Below are 25,776 nucleotides of genomic sequence, written 5' to 3' on the forward strand. Positions count from 1 at the left end.
TACCACTGTTTTATATAAATACATTCTGTTCTGCAAGCCCTCTGGTATGAAGTGTAGACCAAGACAATAAATAAGATACAATTCCAATATCATACATTTCCTAAAGGAATTTTCCAGTAAAGAAAATACCTTTCTATTTTCTCCAATAAAGTATTAAAGCATACTTTATCATATATCATATATCAAATATACCTAATTTAAACCTCAGTGATGCCTCTAAGGTACACTCCAAAGGTTTATGGAACAAAGCATTTTAGACTATTAAGTAGTCCTATCTCTTCCATTTACATACAACTATATTGGAATATATTTGACAACTCCCTCAAGGTAGTCTTTTACCTAATATTATTAGTACCTAAAAATGAAGTGGGCTCTTAAAGGGAGAAAATCAACCACACAATTTTAGCATTCACATTTGGAGTTTCCTGGGATGTTTCTTCCTTGGTATCTAGATAGTTTTATGCAATTTTCAACCTAATCAGATGCAATTTTAAAGCTCATCACACCACAGACACACAGGGATGGAAATATTTCATATAAATAAGATCAGAGCACCTGATTACAGCAGTAACAAACTGAGACAGGCCTCATCTAAACTCTTCTAGAGAAGAGAAGAGAAGAGAAGAGAAGAGAAGAGAAGAGAAGAGAAGAGAAGAGAAGAGAAGAGAAGAGAAGAGAAGAGAAGAGAAGAGAAGAGAGAAGAGACGAGACCATTGTTAATCTCCATTTTATAAATCAGAACTGAGCCACAGAGAGACTAATGTGACTAGTAATATATCTGTGGGGGTTGAGAAATACAATCTTCTTGGCAATGATTATATTAGGAAGCAGTGCAGTGCAAGAGGAGCAGATGCACAGAACTGGCAGCCCAACCTCCAAATGTATTTTTCTGGTAGTAAAACATTATAGCATATTGCTCTGATATTTTATTTGGAATATCAATCTCTGTAGCTACTTAAACTAAGGTGTCAACTATAAACAAATTCTACAGTTTGTGTTATGCCTGACGCAGAATCTTGCATCTGAAAATAACTCAGCCTGCAAACAATATCAGGTCTGGGTTTGCATCCAGCCACCCCTCACAGGTTTGCAAAACTCTTTGGATATGCCCCCAGACCATCATCCCTTTCCAACATCACTTTATAATGACATCTTACTCTAAAATCAATTTTGCACGAAGGTTAATATTCAGGGACTCATAAATGGTTATTAGATTGATGTTATGTATAAGAATAAATTGCTTTATCCTGTCTCCTGCTACTCCTTTCAAGGATGCTGCCCTCTGGGGCCTCAAGATTTGGTGCCTTCACAGTTGGAAGGTATGAATTTAATCTTGGATTTAGAATGTGTTTCAAAGACAGTGTTGTAAGCAAAATCCTAGACTTTGTTGAAAAGTGTAAAAAAAAGGAAGATGACTTCATACATTACCCATGTATTTTTTGTTATTCATGCAGCGACCTGCTATGCTGAAAAATTTCTGGGTTTGTGATATGGGTCAATCTGTGTGAGCTATGAGCACAGGCTTTGAGATTTGGCATGGACAGAGAGTTTTATGTTGGAAAATCCAATTTCAGCACTAGGGTCAAAATGTGCCTCTTAGAGGCTCCAGTTCAAAGAGAGCTAACAAGAAAGAGTCTGAAAGCAATTAAAGAGATAAATATTTATTCCTTCATTCCCTACTTCATTTCTGAAAACTTGGAATTTTTTCAGAGAGCCCTAAGGTCTTCAAAGACAAAAATTTAGTGCCTAATTAGACATAAAGTAAAACAGCTAACAAGAACTACATGGCACAGAAAGAAAATGAGTTATTTCTATTATAAAAAGTAGTATTTCACGCTGTCCAGACATTTCTTTTCTTTTTACACTAAGATGGCTTTAGTTAACAAATTTTTAGGTAAAAATTTTTGTACAGAATCCAGCAAAATGGAAATCTAAACCAAATTAGAGTATATTTGTCCAGCATCCTTAATAATATTGATAGTCAGAAACCTTAGACTGTCCACTTGTAAAATTGTTAGAAACTACAATATTATGTGTATTCAGTTAAGCAAAAGTCAGCAAAATTCACTTGTAACCTTAGGCTATTTAGGATGTAGAGAAGGTTTGATATTGCAAGTGTTAACATTCTATATTTTCTAGTCACAACTAATTATGGAAAGAACAATAACAGTTCAAAACCAGGTTACCTGCTTGATCAGACTGTCTGGTCTTACACAGGTCTTGGTAAAGGTGCTTTTAGTGGAAGTTGGAGTAATCAATTAGGGAAACGCTTTCAACCCCAATTTACAGTATCTACAAATCTCACACTAAGAGCAGTTCAAATAAAACCAAGTGGCTACTTCAGCCACTACATCAAACTACATCAAACTCTTCTATAAAACAGGTCATATACCCTCACACTAGGAAAAAAGGCAGATAGAATTTTCATCTCTTTTTTTACAGTAACATATTTTGGTTTGCTGTTTCCATGTCCTGTAGGAATGTGATTTTGCTATTAAGTAGTGTAGACAACATATTCCTCTCTGTCAAATACTTCAGATATTGTGAAATACAAAAGGCAGTTTAAGGTCAATTTCTTTCAATTATATTTCAATTATGCCTCTTTTGGCTTTAAAATGAATCACATTTGTTAACTACAGGGTGCAAGAATTGCACTTGACAAAGTAAACTCCAAGATGACTGAAGATGCAGTTGTTTCTCCGTGGAAAGCTACAAAACCTATTTCCAGAATGCTTCTCTTGAAGATAATGCTTTGTATCCACACTATTGATTTTTATGCAGCTTATTTCAGTAGACATTCATTCATTATAACCTTCAGAAATATGTGACTTCTTGATACTATAAAAACTGTCCCAGTCACACATTAAGCCATCTGTCAGGATGTTATTAGTGGAAAAATATGAATGGACTATTCAGTGCCACGTTCAATTTTCTGCTTCAAAAGGAAACACAGAAGTATATCCAGTCTCAACACTTCAAAGGAAAGCCTCCTAAAAAATGCCCCAAAACTGCATTTTGTCTTTACAGTACAGTATAAGCAAGAGTCCAAATCTTGACTCAGTTCTCCTGAGGGGACAAGAACAATGAAAGTTCTCTACAGACATAGGATTCAAATTATGCAAAATTCCAACCCAGGAGCCACACTAAAAAGCATTGACTGGCACTGTGCCCTCCAGGAACCACATGCCAACTGGAGCAGGACGCATGCCAGCTATTCGGCTTCCTTTGATGACCCACCACGTGACAAGAATTTAGAGTAAGGATAAAATCATGCTGTCTTTTTTTCTTCTTTCAGCACTAATTCCAAACAAATACTTAATGCAAAAAGGACAAAAAGGTCTTGTGACTGCACCTGTTTTTATATGATTCAAAAACAACTTTAATTAGTAACCTCTAATAAATATATTAGTATATCATACATATCATTACCTGAGATGAATATTAGATGCATTTTTTCACAAAGTAAAAAGCCCATCTTTTGTATTGCAAGCCACATTTTGAAATGCTATTTACCAGAAATTTGAAAAATATGTTTTATCATAAAAATGTCAAGAACACAATACCTATTGCCAAACATCCAGCAATCTGCCAATAAAATCTCTAACCTTCACACATTATTTGAGTCAGTATTTCAAAACTAGACAGAGGAGTAAATTCCTCTTTCTCTGAATTTGAAGTTGACCAGAAACCCTATGTCATATTCTGATGATTAACCTAGAAATACCTAAAATAAATTTAAACAGCATTCCTACCCAGCTGTTTTGAAAGGTTGTGTTTGCAATCAACCTGACCCCAGTCCAGTTTCAAAGGTCTATAGTACAAGTTAGCAATCATCCACCTCTTCACAAACAGCAAGACAAACATTATGCCAACAATGTAGGCATTACTGAATTAAAATTCAAAAACTCAAAAAGGTAGCAATACATGTTCACTCAGGATCAATTTCTAAATAATTTAAATATGATTGACATTAATTCAGAAGAGAATCTGTCTGGGGAGAAAACACATACACAAAGGGTCTGGAAAGTTCTAATTACAGTTGAATGACTTCTCATTTTTTATTCAGCTAATTGGTTCATAAGAAAGCCATATTAAAAGATTCATCACCTTTTTGGGAGCTTAAGTAAATTGAATTGTATTTTCTACAGAGTTCCTAGTGGTCAGATATATATACAACACATAAAGCTGAGCTACAGGGAACACCATTCTCCTCATTTTTGATGGCACATGAAAATTCAGAGTCAATTATGGAAACCTATAGAAACAATCTTTTAAGAATTACATTGAATGCTAAGATTTAGCTACTCTGGTATTTTTCAGGCAAAATAGTCATTAATCATATGTAACTGCTACATATGAAGGAACTACATGGAAGTATCATAGACTCCAGTAATGCACATTAGGATGAATCCTAGAATCCTCTGAAAAGACTCTTTTAGGTATAATATGAGTAATTCCTATAGTTTTGGAGGAAAACAGGCAAAAATTACTTACATATTTGTCATCTGACCCACTGGCTATAAAGCGTCCACAGGGAGACACTGCAATTCCACATGGATAGCAGCGGCTACTGTGCCCCTCAAAACGACGCTCACACCTACAGAGAAGTTTCAGTGTTATTAACACCAGCTAAAAATTACCTCTTTTACTGTCATTTTCATTAAATCCTGCTGGTCTCATGTTTTTCTTAGTCTACAAATTCACTAATATACTGGCAGTATGATTTTGTCAAGACTGAAAGACATTAAAGAACATTAAAGACTAAAAATAAGATTAACAGACAAAACTGCCCCAGGACAATGACCAAGCCCATGCTTTGGCCTTGTTTAGTTTACAGGGCTAGAAACATCATTAAAAATTAGAAATTAGGAGCTGTGATCCCTATCAGTTAGCTAAGGGGAAGGTGTTGTCAAAGTCTGCCCCAAGAAGATTTATACATCTCCCTCAAGTTATTTATATCAAATGAAGATGCAATATCTGGAATCATAATATAAATAATTATTGCTTTTTTTACCACCAAATCTGAATATTTAACCTTTGTTACCTATTTACATTTCTACTCCATTAATTAATTGTATATAGTAAGTCAAGAAAGACAATATTCAAGCAACAAAGTGAAAAATCTCTCTCTCTCTCTTTCCTATAACTGTAGATAACTTCTTTCCTATCTGTGTTAAAATAGTTTAAAAGAAGGAATGGATTTAAAATTAATGCAAGGAATAAATTTTCTACTTTTCATGTTAATATTGCAAGCATTGTAGAGTAGGTTTTAAATAGCTGAGCACACTTGGGCCATTTAAAAATAATATTTTTCATGAGATGAAGATTAATATCCACCTAAAAAACACCACATGGTTGTAAAGAACCATGGTAGCTTTGCAGTTACCACAAAACTAATGTTAAAACAATATTTAGAGTTTCCTCAATATTAAAAGACATTTTAATACAAGTTTCAACACCATTCAGAGCTGTCATTTATGTATGTATACCTCATTTCAGAAGTTTATGCCTTTGAGGTATTATTTTAAAACAGACTTATAATAACCTATATTCTTCTTTTGTCCTTTTTATGGATGCTGTCAACCTACCCTTCTTACAAAACAAATTCACATACTTCACCATAATGCAGATGTCATATACTCTTCTTTTTTTTTAATACATGCTAAGTCCAGGAACAAATTTGAAATAGTAAAATCTCCTGCCAACTCCTGTGATATACACTTTTTCCTGGCCAGTGAAATCACAGAAGCTATGTAAATTCAGTTGAGTGAACCTATGTGCAGAAAGCTCTAAATTTTTATTCCATATTGTTCTGTTGTAGACACGCATGTATGTGTAAGAATGCACTAAATGCCAAGTTGGTTTCATTCGCCCAGGTGAAACAGACATACTTAAACAAAAATATTACTTTGTGACTGATCTAATTGCTATTGTTTATTTAAGCATAAAAGAGGCATTTTTAAGTACATGAAATACATAATTTTATTTAACTTTTTCAGAATTATTATTTAACTCTGAACTTGACTGTATTCTGTATAACAAAACTACTGATATTAACAGACATTTTGAGCATACAGTAACCAGACACTTCACCTCAGTCAAGTTCTATCCCCAAACTGCTGAAATATCTCAAGAGAACACTACAGTTCAAGAGAAGCAACTTATGCAGACAGCCAATTACTGTGACTAAGATGCAAAAACATTTTTCAACTTCAGTTTTGTTGCATGAATATTCAGACTTTTGGTAACCAATGGCCACATCTCTTCTACTGAATAACCTGCCCTTGTTCAAGCTTCCTATTGACACCAAAGGAGAATACTAGCTACCTCAGTCTCCTCAGCATTTTCCTCCTCAGTTAGCTTCCACACAACATTATTCATTATGTAAACTTCTCCTACAACTTAGCCTTGAGTCCCAGTTGCACTGTTTGCAAATTTTAGGGAGACAACTTCTTCCAAGTGCTTTTTCATAGAGTATTATAGGAAAAAAATTCTTTTTAATCTTATACTTGTAATATGTCATATCATGTGAAAGAAATTTCTTCATGAGAAAAACAAACAAAATTCATATCTGCTCCTGAAGTCACCTTCCCTCCTGAATGTGACTTCAGGTTCACCATTCTTCCTTAAGTAGAGCACTAGTCATCAGGACTACTTCCAAAGGTTTAAGACCTCATTATCAAGGCCTATAAAAGATAATTTCCTCAATGGAGTCTTCTTCACAGAAGAGCTTCCTAATAAAACACTGCAAAAAGCTTCCTTTCAAAAGAAACTCCTCTGTATTTGTGACCAATAACACGAATATTTCACCTATAAATAGAACTAACAGAAGAACTAACAAGATTCTAATGTTTTCACTGATCTTTTCTCTGTTATACCGCAGTAGTATAAAGTATATATATATAAAGTAGTATATACTTTGTATAAAGTATAAAGTAGTATAAAGTAGTATATAATAGTCACAGGATAGTGTCTTTTTCTTGTGCTAGTGCAGCCACAGGAATAACCAATATATTGGATTCTATTTTCTTAATTGTTTTCTTGTTCAACTTTTCCATTATATCAGGATATATGTTCCATTACAAATTCAGCTACTTCCCCAAATCCTCAAAATCCTACTTTAAAAAGAAATCTTAAAAAAACCAAACAACTGATACCAATTAAACTTGCCACAGAATTAAGTAACAAAACTCAATCTAATAACTCCAGATATCTACAGGTATCACAGCAATGGGGAAAAAAGTGGACAAAAAATCACAGAATTATTAGATAGATACTATGTGTGTGATTTTAGCTTATTTTAGGGATTGTCTTCTTTCAGGCATTGTTTTTTTCATTCTATTTTTTTAAGTAGCAACAGGTGGTGATCCAAATTATTTTGGCTATTGCAGGCTTTAAGTTGCCAGCTGGCATGCTCTCCAGCCTCCTAAGAATGCTTTTCTGATCAGAGCTTTTCAGGGGTTACCATGACAAACATCTGGTAATTGCATGGGACAGCAAACAGCCAAGTTTTCCCTATGTTCTCCATCGTACATCTTTTAGTCTGTATTCCAAAATATGTATCTTTTTATGTTGCAAAAAAACATGAATAATATTATAAAAGCTGTACTATTTTTTTCTGTCTTTGGAAGAGAAAGATACTGGAATGTGTGTCTCTTTATAAATAAGAGAATACTCACACAAAGAAGTCTATTTCATTCTACTTGATGCATTAAAAAAAAAAACAAACCTGCTAACAAAAGATTGTTGCTTTTTGTTTTTTAAACCACTTTCATTTGTATTCCGTTACTTTGTGCCTGTGCTCAATTGTATTTGTTCACAGACTCTTCAGTACCAGCAGATCTACTAAGGCTCTGAAAAATGCGAGTATAACTTGACAGTAGTAGTAGCTACCTTAGATATACTGTACACATGGGTTTCATTTCATTGAAACACCAAACCCTTCACACAGGAGCTCCCAATGTTTTCACCATAGCATCCAGCAGGGACCACATCCCTGTGCTCTCCATCCTCTATACTTTCATGCACCTCCAGTCCCAAACTTGGAGGAACTCCAGACACGCTTTTGTCCATCAGAATCTGGATAACTAGACTCAAAATCTTCAAGGGAAAAATAAAAAAAAATTTAAAAAAAAAATAAATATGGCAAACCATTGGATCCGTGTGTTCAGAAGAAACCAAGAAGTAATCCATTTCTAAGTATGTGTATACTTGTATCTTTCTTAGGATGATGTCAAGCAGCTAGTTCACAGAGAAGATACAAACTGAAAAGTATCTCAAAATTCAAACAGCATGTCTGACCCCAAGGTCTCAAAGTGCAATTGTGAGAAAATGTAGGAGATGGGTTCCCTGTGGCTGCGGGACTTTTGCTAAAATATGTTGCCAGAAGAGCTTTTGTTGCACAGCATCATAACACTATTTGGAGATTTTGCCTTAATGTCTAATACTATCCTCATACAATTGGCAAATTCTTTCAGAGGCTAAAAGAAGGTGAAACTGATTTTCTCTGGGATCATACATCAAAGCATTATTGTGCAGCTGAGTATTCTGCTGAAGTAATTCAGTATGTGCAAGTAGTTCAATATTCCTCAAGTCTTCACTATGGTCACTATGATAAGCACTCATTGCCTTTTTTGTTTTTTGTGTTTTTTTGGAGATGAGAAAAGGTGATTTCAGCAGCAAACATCATAGTTCAACATTTGAACTTCCATTCCTCAGCTGATCAGAGTGTGAATCAGAGGCAGGCAGCTCCTGCCACCACAGATGTTAGTGTGCTGGGTGTTGGGAGCTCTTCCTAACACCTTGTCCCTGCTATTCTTATTACCTGCACCAGCAATCTATCTCCTACCACATCTGCCTCTTCACACTACCAACGCAGCATCCCAGACTTCCAAATTGGGCTGTTCTAACTCTTCCCTGCTCTCTTCATTTCTGGGTAGGTAATAAGCACAGCACGTGTGACAGCATAGCACAACTGTCCCTTTCCTGCCTTCTGAATTAATTTTCAATTTCAGCTGTTATTGTACATCTTGCTCTCTTGCTCAATATCACATCAGCTCGCCCAGCAAGTTTCCCACACCTGTTCTGTGGCAAGTAAAGAAAAAATGCTATTTTCATCGAATCACAAAACAACATCATGGTTGAGGTTGTCAGGCAGTTCTGGAGGTCATCTCAACCCTCACTGCTCACATAGAGCCAGTGTGGCTTCACCAATGCTAAACAGAGGGGAAGTACGACCACCCACAACCTACTGGCAACACTCTTCCTGATGGACCCCAGGACATCATACACCTTCTTTGCCTCAAGGACACATTTCATGCTCATGTTCATCTTGGCATCCTTTTCTGCAAAGCTTCCATCTAGTTGCCCCACTCAGAATATCCTGGGGCCTGGGGGTTGCATTTGGTGCCAAGAGGACTTTGCACTTCCCCTTGCTGAACTTCATAAGGCTTCTATCAGCTCATTTCTACAGACTTCTACAGCCTGAAGCAAGGAGCAGAGAGCTCATGGGTGTGATTCTAGGGCTGGTCAGAGCAATTAAGGCCCAGTGTTGCAGTGAGGGTCCTCAGAGTGCAGCCTGTGACTTCAGTAAAGATGCATCTGAAAATCTGAGGTCAAGCCAGGCCACACAATTACTGACACAAAGAAGGATGAAGCATTATTGCATTACAGCTTTAGCCATAATTTACTGATGAGCAAGGAAGGTCCACATAAGTGCCTAAAAGCTTTACAGGGAATCTGAAATATGTCTTGGGGATGAACATTTTAGACTACTTCACATTCTAAAAATTCTCATGAGGAAATGGACTCCTTGGAATGAAACATGCAAGAGAAGCTGCAGAAAACTGGACACACAGTTTTCCTCATTATCAGCCAGTCATGAAGATATCTGTATTCAAGTAAATTTACTAGCAAATGTGAGTAGCAAGCAGATGGTGCTACTAAGTGTTTAGTCAATATTCTAAATGCATTTAATGAAGAGTGTAACACAATGAATTTATAGTTTCCTCCTAACAGAATTAATACAAGAAATTTCTTTTTTAGTAGACATTTCAAGCACAGAATTATCTAATCTACAAGTGGGAGGACATGAGAAATTGAAAGGATCCAGACTGGTAAAGTAGAACTAAAAATTGTCATATGAAATTTAAGTGATACATGAACATATTAAAGCATCTGGTATTTAGTCTAGTCTGATACTTCCTGTTGTTATGAGTTTACTCTGTAAGGGAATGGAATGTTCATTAATTCCTAAGTTTCTATATTCTTTCTGTGTATTGGTTTTACAACACTGGGATGCCAAAGTACGTCTCACTGCCCTATATTTTCATGAGCATAGCCACTAAACACAGGTTAGGACTGGCAGACAAAGAGGCTTAGTGTATTGGAATTTTCTGATGTATCTGGACTCTGTGGTCTAAAGGATTCAGAAACTTGTGTCATTCCAATCCAGACTTTCTGAGATATTAAAACTAATTGGTGGAGACAGCAGATACAGCTGAGTATAAATCAAGGCTAGATTCCTGACTTCAGAAAGAGTAACGATGTCTCTAATATTCAATAATGCATTCAGTACACACACCAGTATGAGAAAGAATGGTAAAGTTTCTTTTGTCTTACAGATGAATGAGTCTGCAAGATTTCATCACAAAGAACTCTTCAACTCCTTCAAAAATGTAAGAATGTATTAACTTTTTGTACATCCTGATCATTAAATGCTTTTCTAAGTATTTTTGGGGGAATCCTGAAGTACCTGGTGACTGTAATGTTCTCATTCTGATTTCCACAGCATCTCAGCCTAACTCTTGTGTTCACTGCTTTCACCTTGGACACAAGAGAAAACAATTTTAGTTGTTCTCCAAGTAGTCATTCTTTTAGACAATATGGACTTAAATTGCTCTTCAAGATGTCTTGGAAGTTGGTCGAAGGTCATTATCGTACTCTAAACCATATATTCATAAGGTCTCATAGTTCATTATCCTAACTGGGAGGAAGAGTAGCCATATTTTTCTTCTTCCAAGAAAAACGATTTTCCTTGCTTCTTTATTCCTAAGTCTGTTTTGTAGATTGTCTGGAGCTTTTCTTAGCTTTAGTTATAAATGAGGAGAATGTAGAAGTATAAAAATATTCAAAATCTTCAGATGAAACTTTACAAATCCATGCATTTCAAAGCAAATGGAGCAGGAGTATGCTTAAATCCAAAAGCCACTGGCAGTGTCCAAGATTCCCTCATTTATTGGCAGGATGACCTGGCTATGTGAGGTTGGCTGACAACATCAGAAAGTTAAAATATCTTTTCTTGTACCACCTTCAGAGGAACCCATGAGACTTTCTGGCACTCTCTGAAGCAATTTCAGAGTGCCTCCAGACCATCAGTACTGAAAGAGATGGACAAATTCACAGCCTTATCCAGAAAATATGATGAAAATTGAAGTTGCAAAATAATTTCACCAAATTCAAGAACATAAGAAAAGTTAAATGACTTTTCACTGGGAAAAATATTGTAGTTTGATAACACAGGTTGGACAGCAAAATTCTTGTAGAACTTGGAGAAAAATATCAATATATTCAAAACTTACAAAGCTATAGGCCAGGTTAACCTGTTTGAAAATTTAATCTATGCAGATCAAAAAAGAACCTGAGCATCCTGCTATGATTCTTCAGTCAGTTGTGAGAAAAGGAATGCATTTCATATAAAAAAAATAACCATCATCAAAGAAACTGAATAAAAGAAGCCCAAAGAGTCTAAGGAAATTGTGCAGTTATTCTGCAAGTTATTTCCCATGCTTTCAACAGCAGCTTTGAGGAGCACTGTGCTGGAGGGATTTTTTTCCTCTTATTTAATCAAAATTTTGTACTTTACAGAATTGTTAAATAAAGTAACAATGGATACATTCTCAAGGGCAACAACCAGATTAAAGAAAAGCAAACAATTTTCACTGTGGACATCTAGTGAAAATATTTAGAACAAAATCAACAAACAATAAAGTGGAGATCTTGCAGTTAGTGGTACTATCCACAACACTGCAAACAGAATAAATGAGAAGGTGGACTTACCTTTGCTATATTTCAAGAACACTGGACAAAGATTTCACTAAACAAACCCTATTCTGGCAAACCCAAAGCAGAAACCAAGACAGGTCATTCCAGAGGGACTGGAAACAGTTGTTGATGCATCAACTTTACAAATCAACAGCTTTCAGAGATTAAAGGTACTGGCCCACCATAAGGTTGTTTAGGAGCTAATCTCTCCTGTAAGCACTCAACAGTGCAAGGGATGGACTGGATTTGATTGGAAAAAACCTATGAACAGAAAAATAAGCAAAACTGTTCAGTCTGTGTAACTATAGTAGACCTAACACTTCAGCAGAGACTTGTTCCAAGTTCAAACAGAGCTTTCCAAATGTAGACATTTTAAATTTATTTATGTGAAAAACACCTGGTGAACACATAGGAAAAATTGAACAGTTTTACTCCTTTTGAGAACTCAGGAACAGATTTTAAAGTACAGAAGACTCAGTCTCTGGTCTGAGCAATGGCAGCAAATTTCATTTAAAAAAATGTGGTTTGCTCTTCTTTTTTTTTCTTGAAAATTGCTAGCAAGTAAAAACCAATTATTTATTTTTTCTATTTATTCTCTGTACTGATCACTGTTTAATGTGTAACAAACATACACATATACATAGTATCTCACCAGCACCCTTAAAATATCTCTCATTAAGGACTTGAACTACTTTTTTGCAGCTTGACTAATAGAACACAGCGGACATTAGAATACACTGACCCAGCCAAATTAAATATACAGCAAGAACATACATAAATTAGTTCCTTCTTCTCAAGACATATTCATTTAATTGATTGCCCAGATTTTACACTTTAACTATTTTACCATTCACTGACTTTACTTATATTAGAATTTAGAAACAAAGAGACAGATAAGTGATCTGTGAAAAGCTTTCTACTTTTTCATTACTCTTCAGCAACACAGTTTGAGCAGCTTATTAGAAAAACATAAGAAGGTAACATATTCCAACCTCAGCAGTCTCTAGTTTCATTACTTTCTGGCATTGAGTGAAGGTAATAGCGCAGTGATCTTGGAAAGAACACATATGCCCCCTATAGATTTAATGCATTCTTGCCACAGAAAGATGGAAATAAATAAAGTTAAGCATTGTCCAAATATAAAATTCATTACTAGAAAAATTATAGGACATATTTCCATAGATATGTTTACATACACAGAAAACAAATAGGAAATTGTTCTTTAAAGCTTAAACATTCTCCTGCCCAAACCCCTTTTCTTTTAAACATAATTCTTTTGGCCTGCACAACACAGCTTGCCCCAGATATTACTTTTCCTGAGCAATGTTCCCTCCTTTATGTCTATTCCTTTGTTCAGAGGCTTTCCCAGCACTGAAAGGTGTTTAGCAACAGTGTAGCATTTAATTCTGAGTTTATGGTAATGTATCACACAAACTTATAGCACTGTATACATGGTTTCTAAAAACGTTGCTGCAGTTGGCTTATATTTTTAAAAATAGATCATAGATTTTACTTCTTTTAGCAATAATGGCATGCTGTTTTGGAAATACCATTAGCATTCAGTTCAGTGCATTATTATATACATATGATTAGATCTGCAAAGGTGGGTAAACATAGGCGATAAATATTTAATGGTTTCCACATAACTAACTATAATTGAGGAATGAGCCCTTTGTTTGGTCTCTAAAAACTATTAAACTTCAATTAGCCTGTAGTTCAGATTCCACATCTAAATTTCTTCTGGTATATGAGAGCAAGTATGACAATTCTTAATAAAGATGAAGCATGGCTTTTTATTCCAAGGTACCTAATTCATTCTTACCTCAGTGTTCTTAAATCCCACAGTTTGATGCCATCACCCGCAGCTGTGGTCAGGAAAAGGTTGTAAGCTTCAGGTTGCTGAGCACTGAAGGACGATCCCTGTAAAACAATAAATCAGTTTCAGGTAACTATTCTCATGGCATTATTTATAGAATCATAGAATATCTTGAGATGGAAGAGATCCATAGAAATAATTGAATCCAATTCCCCGCTCTTTGCAGAATTATGCCATATGATTAAAAGCATTGTCCAAATGCTCCTTGAGCTCTGAAAACCTTGGTGCTGGAACCACTTCCTTGGGGAATCTGGTCCAGTGACCAACCACCCTCTCAGTGGAGAATTTAGTCCATCTAAGAAATATACAGCAACTATTTGTTAGGTTATGTGAAAAAGAAGCTTGCCTGCACACATGCAAAGGAGCAGAGAGGAAAGTGTGCATGTGGAGGAAGTCCCATAACCCAGTCAGAGAAATGGAGCACAGCCTCGACTCCTCTCAGTGGCTGTCCCAGGACAGCCATGATCCCTTTGGTCCAGGGGTGACACCCACCAGGATGCTCAGTGAGACAGGCTGTCTGGGGCATCTCATAGACTGATGAAGATTACTAAAATCAGGGTATGGGATCCATCACATGAAGCAGAGGAAGATCTATTTGTGATTGTACAAGACATTATGGGGATGTTCAGGGAAGAAAATAAGGACAGTGTAAGGGAGGGAGCAGAGGTTAGTCCAACAATTAATTATAAGACATGGTTATCCCTGGGCTATGCATCTAATTTCCATTGACTTCAGTAGCAATTGTATTCATTCATCACAAGACTAATTTTGGCTTCATACTTCTAAATAATTAAATCCAGTTTAAAACCTCTGATATTTTAACATCCGCATTGGCAAATCCCAGCCTTTTGGCTGGCTAAAAACTTCTTTCTCCAGGGAACCAAACTGAAACAGTTAAAACATTTCCTTTCCTTTCCTTACCATTCCCTTTCTTGATTTGGCTGAATACATCACAGAAACCTCAAGGTAATTTCCTGCAATCAGTATTTGACTGCCAGGAATCTTCTATTCATTATGAAAGCTGGTTCATAGCTTGCTATAAGAGATGAATTAAAATGTACTGTGCAACACATTTCCCAGAAAAGTCTACACATTCTCACATTAGCTCTGGAGAACCATAAAAAAAAATAGTTAAAAAAAAAAAAAAAAAAAAAAAAAAAAAAAAAAAAAAAAAAAAAAAAAAAAGTAATACAAAAGACAAAGATGGTAGTAATCCAAAGGCCAGTATCCATTAAAAGTTACAGAGAACCCTATTTGGTGCTTTTGAAATTTTTGCTCGCCATCCTTTGTTTCAGTCAGCACTGGTCACAGAGTCCAAAATAAAAAGTTCTTCAGATGCATAAATATTTACTTTGTGCATTACTCCTTTACTATAGAATACACAGAATACAGTAAAAAACTAAAGGTAAGAAGTGCAATCAATTTTTTTCCTTCTCTGCCTTGAAATTTTGTCAGCAATATACTTTATTCATACTTGTATCTTCAAACTACATTTGCTACTAAATATTGATATAGAAGACGAAAATATATACTAGTTGGGAATCACTGCAATCACTTTTCGAATACGAATTTGAAACACGTTGTGTTTTCTATAGTCCATCAATTTATGATAATCTATTGTTTATGATAATCTGATGCAAAATGTAGCATATTCCCCACACTCTTGAAACTATCCTTTCATTCTGATAGACAAATCCGTTTCGTCTGCCCCATCAGCCTCCTATAATCCCTCCACTGTAATCCTTTCGCAGCTTCTCTCTAGATTAACTACATTGCAACCTTCACATAAAATTTGGCCTCAAAGAGGATATGGTTCTACAGAATCCCTATTTCCTTCACTAATTCCGTATCAGCACCATTTATGTTATCCAAGGAGTGCAGCTGGTTTATGCTATCGATCAATAGACATATCGGAAAGCACTCCGTATCTTCCGCTGCTCTTATACTTTTGCCAACATTGTAACGATGGTTAGGAAAATGTTAACTGACTGAAACTTTCCAGTTACCATTACATTTTTCAGTCTTCACATCATGCAGAGTTCTTAACTAATGGACTGATGAATTTTGAAACAAAACGGTCTGAACAGAAAACTGAAAATTTTGCTGCTTCTGTGAAAATGAGTGTACTCTATAACTGTGCTAGCAGAACATAATATCATCCAAATATTTGTGGCTCACAATGACTGATTCCTGTTGAAAGATTATGTTTTGCAGCATTACAAACATATTATTAACACTGAAGCTCTGAATTTTGTGGTCTGGTCTGAAGTTGTCATCTATTTCAATATATCAGATGTTCCTAAACTCTAAGATAGGAAGATGATTTTGATATTTCAATCAAAATTCATTTTACTATGTCTCTTAAAATTTAGTATAAAAAGCAACGGACTGTTATAAAAAGTTTAATCCACACGGTGCAGGTTGAGATGTATTTCACACACTGGCAATTGCAAACAATCTCTAGAACAGATCAAAAGAACAATTTAAAATCAAAGTAATTACATGGCTAATTATATATACTTGCTACAGCTGTTTCTGTTTAAAATCAAAAATAAGAGTATCTCATGCTGATCATCTAGGTTTCTAGGATATTCCATGTATTTTATAATTTTCTAACAGGTTTCTCCCACATTTAATTGGAACATACATTCCCTATTGTCTCCCAAGACCCTCAAAATGGGTTTTCTTTTTCATTCATTTAAAGAGTAAATTTAATGATTATGCCCACTTACTATTGTCCAGGTGGAATTAGAAAACGGTCTTGGAACATGAGAACCGATTTGCATTAATCTAAACTAGAAAATGCACTTCAAGAATATATATACAGCCATCACAAATGAGTATTTAGTTTGCACAATGAGACTATGAATAGCCCAAAGGAAAGGCTTCATAAATTTTGGGGTGAAGGCACTGGATCTTCAGCATGAACCGTTTCTCTCCACAGATTTGCTTCCACTGAATCATGTCTCATCACTAGAGAATCTTACAGTCCAGTGTGTTTCATACTTTAAGCAGTATGTAGTTTGTACACAGCATTCTGCATATATTTATGTCTACAAAATATTTTAGCATATCATCTTAAAGAAAATGCAAATTATATTTTCTCTAATAACTTTAAACTATCCAATGTAATAAAATAGTCGATGTGTAATTTTCCTATTGATTCATCTAAAGTACTAGTTTTATGTAACTGAGAAAAAATAGAGAACCTTGATGCATAATTGTCCTCCAAAATGGTCAGTTTTCTTTGCTATACCACATACAACTAGGTTTTTTTCCCAAGTGATTACTTGCCCACAGCTTTAAAGTCTTTCATGATTAAATAACCTGAAGGCACTAAGCTGACCCAGCAAAAAGAAAAGCCAGAATTTTAAGCCTATATGCATTACAAACAGTACTGAAATAGTTAGCACAATTTTAAGTGTTTTACCAGATCACATCTATAAGGAAAGCCCACAAAGAGTTCTACAACAGCAATAACAAGGAACTGTTTTAAACCCACAGAAGCAAGGACTTTCCAACTGGGAATGAAGCACCACATTCAACCAGACCTAACACAGAAGGCATTCCAGAACATATGGTACTATAAAAACTACAAACACTCAAATCTTTCTTCAAGGAAAAAATAAGAGCAAGGATGAGGGGTTTCAAGTCATCTCTTCTATGGTAGTACTGAGAAATTATTTTTTTTGTTTGCTGTTTCCAAAGTTTCAGAATAAATCACACAGTGTCAGATTGAGCTCCTGAAGAGAACACTTACATAAGAAAAAATTCCTGTTGAACTACAGTATTACAGTCTAGCACAAGCAATGCAAAAGATAATAAACACTTCTCTAATAGCAAGATCATTCAATCAGTCTCACTGCTCCCTCCTTTACACTAGAGAACAAATGAAATTTGTATGGACCTACCACACAGACTCATGTTCTTGCCCATTCTCCCCAATGTATAAAAACTTATCAATTACTATAAATTCTACTTTTAGCCTCTGATTTCTTTGTTGTTGATGTTGTAGTGGTACTACAAATAAAATTCAATAAACTACATACCTTATTTTGGCAGATCTGATGGACTGATCTAACATGAGCTTCCTGTATCACTGCTGCGCTGCAGCCTGCATTGAGATCAAAAACTTCCAATGCTCGGTTGCTGCCAGCTGTAAGCACAATATCTGTACAGTTCTCTGTGTTAAAGTCAAACTTATCTAAAGGAACAAAAGCATATAGACAGATAAAAATACAGATAAATAAAAAGATACATAAACTCTCTTCTATTTATTGCTCTATGAACAACACCAAAAATCTTAAAGCACTAAAAATTTACGTATAAGGATGAAGTTCAGCATCACAAAAAATTACAAGTTTTTTTACTTTAATAGAAAAGGAGTAGTAAATAATCAAATGCTACTTACTTTAGCTGATGTCCATGTCATTAAGTCCTACAGTCCTACAGTCCTAAAGGACTACAAAGAAAATAAGAAATAAAAAGGATACAAGAATAGAACTCATTTACTGCTGAAAGACTGGTAATCTCCATTGTTGAAGTCATGGGAAATTTCTGTACCAATTTGCAAACACTCCTCTGTTTGTATCTGCAAATAATATCAAATGAATGCTACGGTTAATGAAATAAGTTATGATTTGTAGTCACCAGTAAGCTCCCACTGAACCACAAATCAAAATGCTTTCTTTCATTATTAAAAATTAAAGCAACAGATCTTTTGCCTTATTATCAACCTCTATTAAAAAACTTGGTAACTAAACTCATATGGATGAAAAAACCCATGATAATGATATTCATATACAGAAGATTGATCTTTCATCAACATGAAACTCTAAAACATTCCTGTATGTATACTGGAAATGTTGAAGAGAAAAAAGTCTGTAAAGTACCCATGTTCAGATAGCAGATATCCCACTGGTTTCAGTGTATCATTTAATGTGCTGATGATAGGGCAATCAGGAAGAAAATGAGGAGAAAACAGTGAGGAAAGAATAATTTCTACTTAGATGGGAAGAGAATAAGGTGCAGATCACACACTACCAAAGACATTTTGTTTCCCAACACACAGAGAACTATTTAAGGTCCTTTGGGTTACCTGCCAGCTCCATGCAGAGGTGACAAACATGTCAAAACCTCTAAAATGGCTTCAGCCTTTTTTTATATTGCATAACACAAAACTGTATTGTTATTCAATATAATTAGAACTTTCTGTTTACTGAAATATATCCACATAGGCAACATGGATCTATTCTTACAGTAAACAGAAAAAATAACTCCATGGATATGGATATGAATATATGGAGCAAGAAGAGCATGAATAACAACTTCACTGGTCTGGTTGGGGTGGAGTTAATTTTCTTCATAGTGGCTTGTATGGTGCTGTGTTTTAGACTTGAGAGCAAACCAGCATTGATAACACACCAGGTTTTAGCCATTTCTGGACACTGTCTGCAATGTCCAAAATAATTCCTGTGCAACAATAAATATTATACTTGCACTTTAACATCGTGTGCAAGAAAGTGCAAAAGTTCATGCATGACATTCTGTAGGAATCATTACTGTTCCTTTCCAACAATGCTACAAGTTTTCAAATCTGAAATCATTTGACAAAAGCAATACGGTTGTCAGCCAGATCTGTTCAAAAGGAAAATGCTTAGTGACTTGGTTTTTGCCTTTCATTGTTATTCTCTAACAATGGTCTGCTGATCTTTTCAGATGGACATCAGAACTGCTTTAGCAGTGATGGAGAAGCAGAGCATAATATACAGTGTTTTGCAATTTAATCCAAGAACATTTGTAGTTTCCACAAGCACTTTATTCAAATAAACTAAAAAATAAAATGCACTAGACTTCAAGAGCAAATGATTTATCTCTATTTTTGGGTAACCTACCCAAGCTAACTTTAAATAAGCTGACTGATATAATAGGTACAATCTAATGAAGGCAGTATGAAGTTTCCTCTGGTCCAATTTACCCTGCTGAAAGAGGCTGATTAAAACGTTTAGGTTGTTCCCCAATGCAAGAACAATTGTTTGAATTGGCTGAAGTACCTTGCTTCTACACTGCAGACTGCTACACAGATAAATAAATACTTACAGGCTATGGCTTAGGTAGAATTTCACATAGAAAGCAAATCAACCAACAGTAAACTGAGATTCATCAAATACAAGTTGTGACAAAACTGAACCAAGTAACAGGGAGGGGAGGGAGGGGAATAGAAGAGTACCCATTATTTTTTAAAAAAAGGAATTTTAGCATACTTAAGTTTTTGTTTTGGTTTGGTTTTTTTTGACACAATCCATTTGCTACATGTCCTATATGTGTTCAATTCAAAGTTTAAATCTCTTTTAAAATTCAGGCAGGTACTGCGGACAGGCTGAGTTAGACATTGTACAGTCATTCTTCTCTTAGAAATTGAAGTTTATGTAGCATTATTACCTTTTTATTGGTTTATTAATATCTCCATAAACTAAGAATTAATGAGTAAAACAAACTACATAAGCAGATTATGGAAGAAAACTATTATATAATTCCGTCTGACAATTTAATGTTTCAGTGAAGTTACACATGCCTCAATTCAAGAAAGCACTCCTATTCCTAAACACATTTAAGATTGTGCTTAGTATGTTTTTCTGTGCAGCAGCAAAACTGCCAAGGAAGTAGATGAGGAAAATAGACCAGTTTTTCCCATCTAAGGATGCAGCCCAATACTGTCTAATATCATCAACAGATAGGACATACCCTTCACAATATCAATTAAGTGATATTCAGTGTTGTAGCCTTAATTTTTTTATTCTCCCATTCAAAAGAAAGATATTTTGCAACTAGCTTTTACTATTTGTTCAGTATTTTATTTACTGTAATATTTTTGCCCCCTCAGCTCACCTCACCACACACAAAATCCCAGATCAAACTGGATGAGTACTTTGACTGATCTGTTAATATTAATGAGAAATGAACTCACCGTTTTAGGTCATCCTTGGTGGGATCTAGATGGAAACTTAGCAGATGAAATTCAGCTCCACAACACAGCAATATAAATGTATCTATAAAATAAAACTGTGCAAAGCGTACAGTCTTACGGAACTTCTCTTTACCCTGAAACATAAAGGAATTTGTTAAGAATGGATTCAAATCAGTATTTTTTGTCTGGGATTCCTGGTGTTAAGGCAGTGCCTCCCTGTCATCCTGATCATAGGCCAGAAAGTTAAACTACTACATCATAGCCCCTCTTATTTTTGACATCTATTACTCTAAAAGAAAATATTTCACTCTGCTTAAATTAGCTGGCAGTATATCTGTAGTCAATTGAATCCAATACAATCTAGCTTCATACACGGAATTTCTTTTTTAATTGGGGAGTAGACTAAAGTCAAGCAGAGCTGAGCCAATGAAAATACAATGTACAGACCAGACAATAAAACCAAAACTTCCAGACATGCCTAATAGGGTTTTTTTTTTTTTTAACAAGGTGTATTTTTTCTTTTCCTAAATTACCATGAGAAAAACTTAATTTGGAGTCAATGGAGATCACCCAGATCATTTTATCTGTGGGAGCCACCACTCAGTAGCTCTAGAAATTGGTTCTTTCTACAAAACTTTTAAAACAGAAGTGGATGAAAGTGCAAAACAGTGTTCTCTGTGTCCAAACCAATGGAAGTTTCCAATTACCAGAATTAGGACAGGTTCCTTATTGTAGACTGACCAGACCCTTAAAGTTCTGTCTTCTGATGCAGAAACTAGCCACTTCCTGTCATGGCTCCAGCCAACAGAGTTAACTGCACCATCATGACCTAATAAAAATAATAATGGAAGTATCATAAAGCTCATTTCTTTCATTAATAAGTTGCTCTGGAGTTACTTGTGTTGTTTTCATATAATTATGCACATTAAAATACATTCTAAGTACAGGTTTCAAATGTTTGGATTAAAATTGGTAACGGTGAACCAGCTATTAAAATTTTCTTTCACCAAAAACCACAGGAAAGTGAGTTTCATTAATAAACAAAAAAAGATAATTCCAACTCTAATTTTTCAAAGTTATTGGAAGAGCACTTTCAAGAAATATCCTTGAACTTAAATTTAAGCAAGGACTCGGTATTGAAAAAAGAATTTGAGTATTATATTATAATGAAATTTTTTATTAAACATGGTCTGGAAACCCCTTAAGACATCAAAAATAGTTGAAATGCTTTGTTTTATTTATTAACCTTTTATTACTGAGCTAGTTATTTTTTTTCAAAATAAGATGAGCATGCCACTTCAATGGCTTGTTAAAAACAAGATTGTAAACTTACAAAGAAAAAAATTTTAAAAGCCAGAAATAATATTCAAAAGCTAGAATTACTATTTTGATCTAACATTATGTTGAAGCTGATAAAAAAGATCAAAAAAGAACATGCCAGACACATTTTACAGACTTCGATGCATGCTATTGCAATTTGTCAGATGAAGTCTGATGAATTTCAGCTAGCCTTAAAACATTCAAAGTTCTTATGCTGCCCTCTTGTGCACATTTTATCTTTGGTCAACAGAAGTTTTATATTAAAAAATAGTTTGCTTTAAATTACAGGAAGGGTATTAAATGTATCACAGCCACTGAGATATTTCATTTTGTAGACATATGTCTACAAAAAGACTTATAAATAAGATATTTTAATTCCCAGTTACCAAACAGCTGTAGAATTTTTATCAGAAAGCTGAACAGGTACTGCCCAAATACACATGTAAGTATTATTCTTATTTTGTTCACAACACAGCTTTATTTAAAGGCTTTGATTTTCTAAAAATATTTGGAATCCTTAAATAATCTGCATTAAAGAAAAAAAAATAAATAAACAAAATACAAAAACAATCAAAGAAACAAAAAAATATAAAACCATAACAGAATATACAAAACAGTTTTCCAAAGTAGTAAGGAACCTGAGAAACTTTAGGAAAATCTGAGTTCTGGAAAATTGGAAGAGCCATGCAAAAAGCCTAAGAATCTCTGCTCTCTAGGCCCCTCAGTCCCAAAGCACAGTGAAGGAGATGCCAGCTGGCTTGAAAGAGCCCAGTAAAATTCAAAACAGGCATTACTCAGGGTTCCCCAGTCCTGGAGCACATTGAGAAGAACAGCAGCTGGTTTTGTAAAAAGACTTCTTCGGAAAGGCCGTGCTGGCTGTAACTCTCTGCAGCTGTTCAACATTACCTGCACTTCACTACAAGACACAGACACCTGAAGAGTCACCACTGAAGAACTACTTAAAATTGTAACTGAACCCTTCAGGGAACAAGACTGAGTAAATCAGGCTAACAGAAAGACTGTTGTTATACCATTCTTTGATGCTGGCTTATAAAGCCATGATTTTTGATAAGAAGCAATATTCATATGTTAATGCTGCCTTGAAACTAAAAAATTTAGCAGAATAAATACAATTTCTATTTCTTGGAAAAAAGAAAATTTTACATTGCCACTGACTGCAGCTCTAAGTAAGAATAATGATCATGTTTTTTCATATAAAGGCATATATTATGACAGTTCTAAAACAAGAGCATCAAAAGTAGAAAGTAAACAAACGACTGCATGGTAATCTGAATGGCACAGGAGAGCAATCTAAATGAAACAAGCAGGCAACTAATGGTTTGTGGTTCCTAATCCCATGCTTTACTTTACCTGGCAGTTCAACATTTATGTTGTTTTTGAAAAGACTACATGCATAGTAGAACATGGTTTACATTGGTTTTCAGACTTGTGCATCATTAAAACAAAAAAGACACAAATTATTAAAGGCGTCAATGAAAAAAATCAGTGAAAAACTTAAGAACTTGCTATTGTAGAAGAAAAAGATCCTATTATTTTGTCCACAAGGCATATTTTCATCAATTTTCTCACACAAGAATAATGCACAATTCCAGTAATGTTGCCTCCTTAATGTCACAACTTGTCACAACTTCTTTCACTAAGTATAATGAAAATTCGTCAAAAAGAAAGTGTTTTCATAAATCAGTTGCAGAGTTATTTACTTTGAAATAATTATCTAAAACATTTTTAAGTAGTCTGATTTTAATACTTATTTGGGTCAGCTAGTAAAAACCATTCATTTTCCATTATGTGCTTTCACAGAAAATTAATTTAGCAGCACTGATTTAAAGTCATAACACTTATGGTTATTAAAAATTTAACAGATCGTTCCTGTAGAAATTTAGACATAATCTGGTGTTTAAGACTCATTTAAAAGCATATATGTTTACACGTGAATACACCTCTGTAGCTGTGGATTTCTTCATAGGAACAGTCCTTCTTTGTTTAGATGGTTATTCTCTAGAAGTCTGGAATTTCAAAGCAAACACATCTTTTGCCAAGTCATCACAGTCAATTTTTGGCTAATAAACTATCAGAATATACTACTACAATATACACATGCATTATTATTGAAATATATTGCCTTTATTGCTTCTCTTTAATTATTGTAATATACATCAAGATGAAGATTTCAATATATATCTCATAGATAACTTCTTACCTCACAAGAAATTGAGAAATGGGAACACCTGGTAGTCAGCTTAATTCTAGAACAAAACTAAGCAATCAGAGAAATAAATTTTACATCTTGAATCATCAGTACTCCCTCTCTCTTGTTATCAGGGTGATGTAAGTGGAATCCATGCCATTTTAGACCAAACTCAACCATATACTATATCCCTTATAATTTAATTCCAAAATTTACCTGAAAAAACATTATGCAGTTCAGTGAGATTGGAATTGAATATCAGCACAGTTTTATCAGCCTGGCCACAAGCCAGCAGCTCTCCATCCCCTATAAAGAAGAGCACCCAATGATTTATGACTGAAAGCAAAAAGGAGCTAATATGCTGCTTCTTTTAATCATAAAAATCATGCATGTCACTACAACAAAGCAAAAACCAGATATTCATTTCATATGTTTAATGCTGATTTTTGTATGAACATCAAAATTAGTGTTGAAGAAATTGCTTGGATTTTGTAGGCTAATTCATTTCTTGTCCTGACTTTTCTCTAAATAACAAAATTTTTTAACTCAAAAAAAAAAATCTAAGTTTTTTTTATAAACTGTGGTTATTTAAGCCTGTGTGTGCATGTATGGGTGTGTGTGAGAGAAAAGAACAAAGATGTTTCTTCCTCAAACTAAAAGAAGATTTATACCTAAAATGTACTAGCAAAACTCTCTAAGGAGCAGAAACGGCTGGAATGTATTTTAGCAAAGTTACTGATTGCATCTAATTGCTTTTATTTTCTGAGGATGAAAGTTGTTCTTGTCCTCAAAATACTTACAAAGATTTACGTTTTTAAGTATTTTGAAAATATTTTGCAGGATCCACATTAACATTTTTATATGCATGACAGAATGCTTGATTGCTAATCTAGGAAATGCTTTCTGCTTAATCATACTTATATTGGAATTGACTAAACCTATTGCAAGAGTCATTTATCCAGAGCAGTTAAGAAAAATGCCTGTCTTTGGTTCATTCAGAAGAATTCCTTTTCTAATATTTCAATTTATAATAATTGAATAATATTTATATAAATTGAAATATTAGTATTTTGAAACAGAATGTCAGTACTTAATACACCCTGATGAAACTAAGTAAATGTGTTAGAAAATAAATTCCTTAGTGAAAGAACTCTTAATTTTCAAGTAGTAGTGGGAAAGTCAAGGAATAAATTCAAAAGGAAACAAGATATAAAATCAGAAATAGAATCCTGATGCCTATGTAGTAACAGCTTACATGGTTTTACAAGATAAAAAATTATCAGTATAAAGTATGCAGTATTGCCAGAAAGTTTTCTGGGAATTTATCCACAGTATCCCCAGTCTTTAGAAACTATGCCACAC

General features: G+C 34.6%; 1 protein-coding gene across 1 annotated transcript in view; it reads right to left on the reverse strand.

Annotated features, from left to right (window-relative positions):
* Positions 1 to 25,776, reverse strand: part of WDR27 (WD repeat domain 27) — a 95,712-nt gene that overhangs the window by 52,376 nt on the left and 17,560 nt on the right. The window contains exons 16-22 of the mRNA XM_033512650.1: positions 24,631 to 24,720; positions 21,593 to 21,714; positions 20,886 to 21,019; positions 18,412 to 18,509; positions 17,968 to 18,089; positions 13,865 to 13,962; positions 4,495 to 4,597 (exon numbers count right to left, since the gene is read on the reverse strand). Of these exons, the coding sequence (XP_033368541.1) occupies positions 4,495 to 4,597; positions 13,865 to 13,962; positions 17,968 to 18,089; positions 18,412 to 18,509; positions 20,886 to 21,019; positions 21,593 to 21,714; positions 24,631 to 24,720 (767 nt within the window). The remainder of the gene's footprint in view (positions 1 to 4,494; positions 4,598 to 13,864; positions 13,963 to 17,967; positions 18,090 to 18,411; positions 18,510 to 20,885; positions 21,020 to 21,592; positions 21,715 to 24,630; positions 24,721 to 25,776) is intronic.

This window comes from Parus major, chromosome 3 (assembly GCF_001522545.3).
Source record: "Parus major isolate Abel chromosome 3, Parus_major1.1, whole genome shotgun sequence".
NCBI classification, from domain to species: domain Eukaryota; kingdom Metazoa; phylum Chordata; class Aves; order Passeriformes; family Paridae; genus Parus; species Parus major.